The sequence below is a fragment of the Otolemur garnettii genome, unplaced genomic scaffold, assembly GCF_000181295.1.
Source record: "Otolemur garnettii isolate 467f Iridium unplaced genomic scaffold, OtoGar3 scaffold00014, whole genome shotgun sequence".
Lineage (NCBI taxonomy): Eukaryota > Metazoa > Chordata > Mammalia > Primates > Galagidae > Otolemur > Otolemur garnettii.
In genome coordinates, this window is record NW_003852409.1 from 31,008,524 (window position 1) to 31,009,773 (window position 1,250).

At 53.9% G+C, this 1,250-nt stretch overlaps 1 protein-coding gene across 1 annotated transcript in view; it reads right to left on the bottom strand.

Annotated features, from left to right (window-relative positions):
* The window catches only part of TRUB2 (TruB pseudouridine synthase family member 2), a 39,013-nt gene that overhangs the window by 21,469 nt on the left and 16,294 nt on the right, over positions 1 to 1,250 (bottom strand). The window contains exon 6 of the mRNA XM_012802341.2: positions 250 to 439. Coding sequence (XP_012657795.1) covers positions 250 to 439 — 190 coding nt within the window. The remainder of the gene's footprint in view (positions 1 to 249; positions 440 to 1,250) is intronic.

Sequence of the window (1,250 nt, forward strand, 5' to 3'; positions counted from 1 at the left end):
TTTTAAGGTCTGACTTCAAAGGGTGACTTGGCAGGAGATAGGAGAGCTTTGGTTCTGTGTGCTGTGATCAACAAAGTCCAGGCAATGGCTGGAAGGAAGTCAGCGCCCAATGCCCTGGGCAGCACAGATGAGGGCTGCTGTGCTTGTCTTGGCCAAGGCAGAGGACAGCAGCCTCTGCAAAAGCATTGCACGGTGACTCCCAAGCCCAGGGACCCCAACTCAGTGCTCCAGCTTCCTGGGGCAACCTACCTAGGAGGAATTCTGGAGGTGCAAAGTGAAGGCATCGGATGCCAGTTATCAGCATAGGGGACTTGTTCATGGGCCGGATCAAGCCTCTTACGGCCATCTCATAGGCTTCCTGGGTCTTCAGGTCCAGGTTGGAGTACCTGCAGATCAGCAGGAACTGCAGTCTTGCCAGGGCTGGGCTGACCACCTGCTCCTAACCTTGCCCCACTCGTGAAAGGCCCTTTCTGGAAGCTCTTTGTTAGCCTTCCGTGTGCTCTGCCACCCCTGCCCCTGTAGCCACCCTGGCAGCAGCTTCTTTCTCTGTACCCTCCAATTGCTAAATGTAGTCTCTGCACGCCCCCACCCCATGGCTTCAGTCACATATACTGGCCACTCAAAACCTGGGCTCTGGCATCTCAGCTTGGACAGCTCACAGGCTCCTCACTCTCATCCCAACCCAAAGTAACTCAAGGTTCTCCCCCACCATGGGAGTCAGTTGCCTAGATGTGTTAGGCTCTTCCTTCCCTGCCACTCATTCTGCTGCCCACCCTGCTCCATCCCTCACTCTTGGCTTCACAGCTCATAACCCAGATGTGCAGGGAGGGCCACTCTTGGTGGTTGCTGAGGCACTGTCTTTGCATCCAATTGAGTTCCCTCCAATTGTTTCTCCACATGGCCCCCAGGAACAAGACTGCAGTACACTGGCTATTTTGAACCTGAAAAGGGCTCCCCACTGCCCTTGCCAACTCTGTCCCACTGCCGGTCACTCTTCCTTTCCCCCAGGTACCTTACACCCCTGAGCTGGGGTCTATACTGGTTTCTGAGCATATCAAGCTGTTTTATAACTCTGAGCCCTGGCACAGGATATTCCCACCACTTTTCTCCCTGAACAGCCACTTGTCAACTTCAGACTTGTCCCTGAAATGATGTTGCTTAGGGCATTTTCTCTGATCATTTCAGGTAGCTGGTGTCACCCTACACATAGAAATCACTGGCTCAGCACCTGTGGCTCAAGTGTCTAAGGC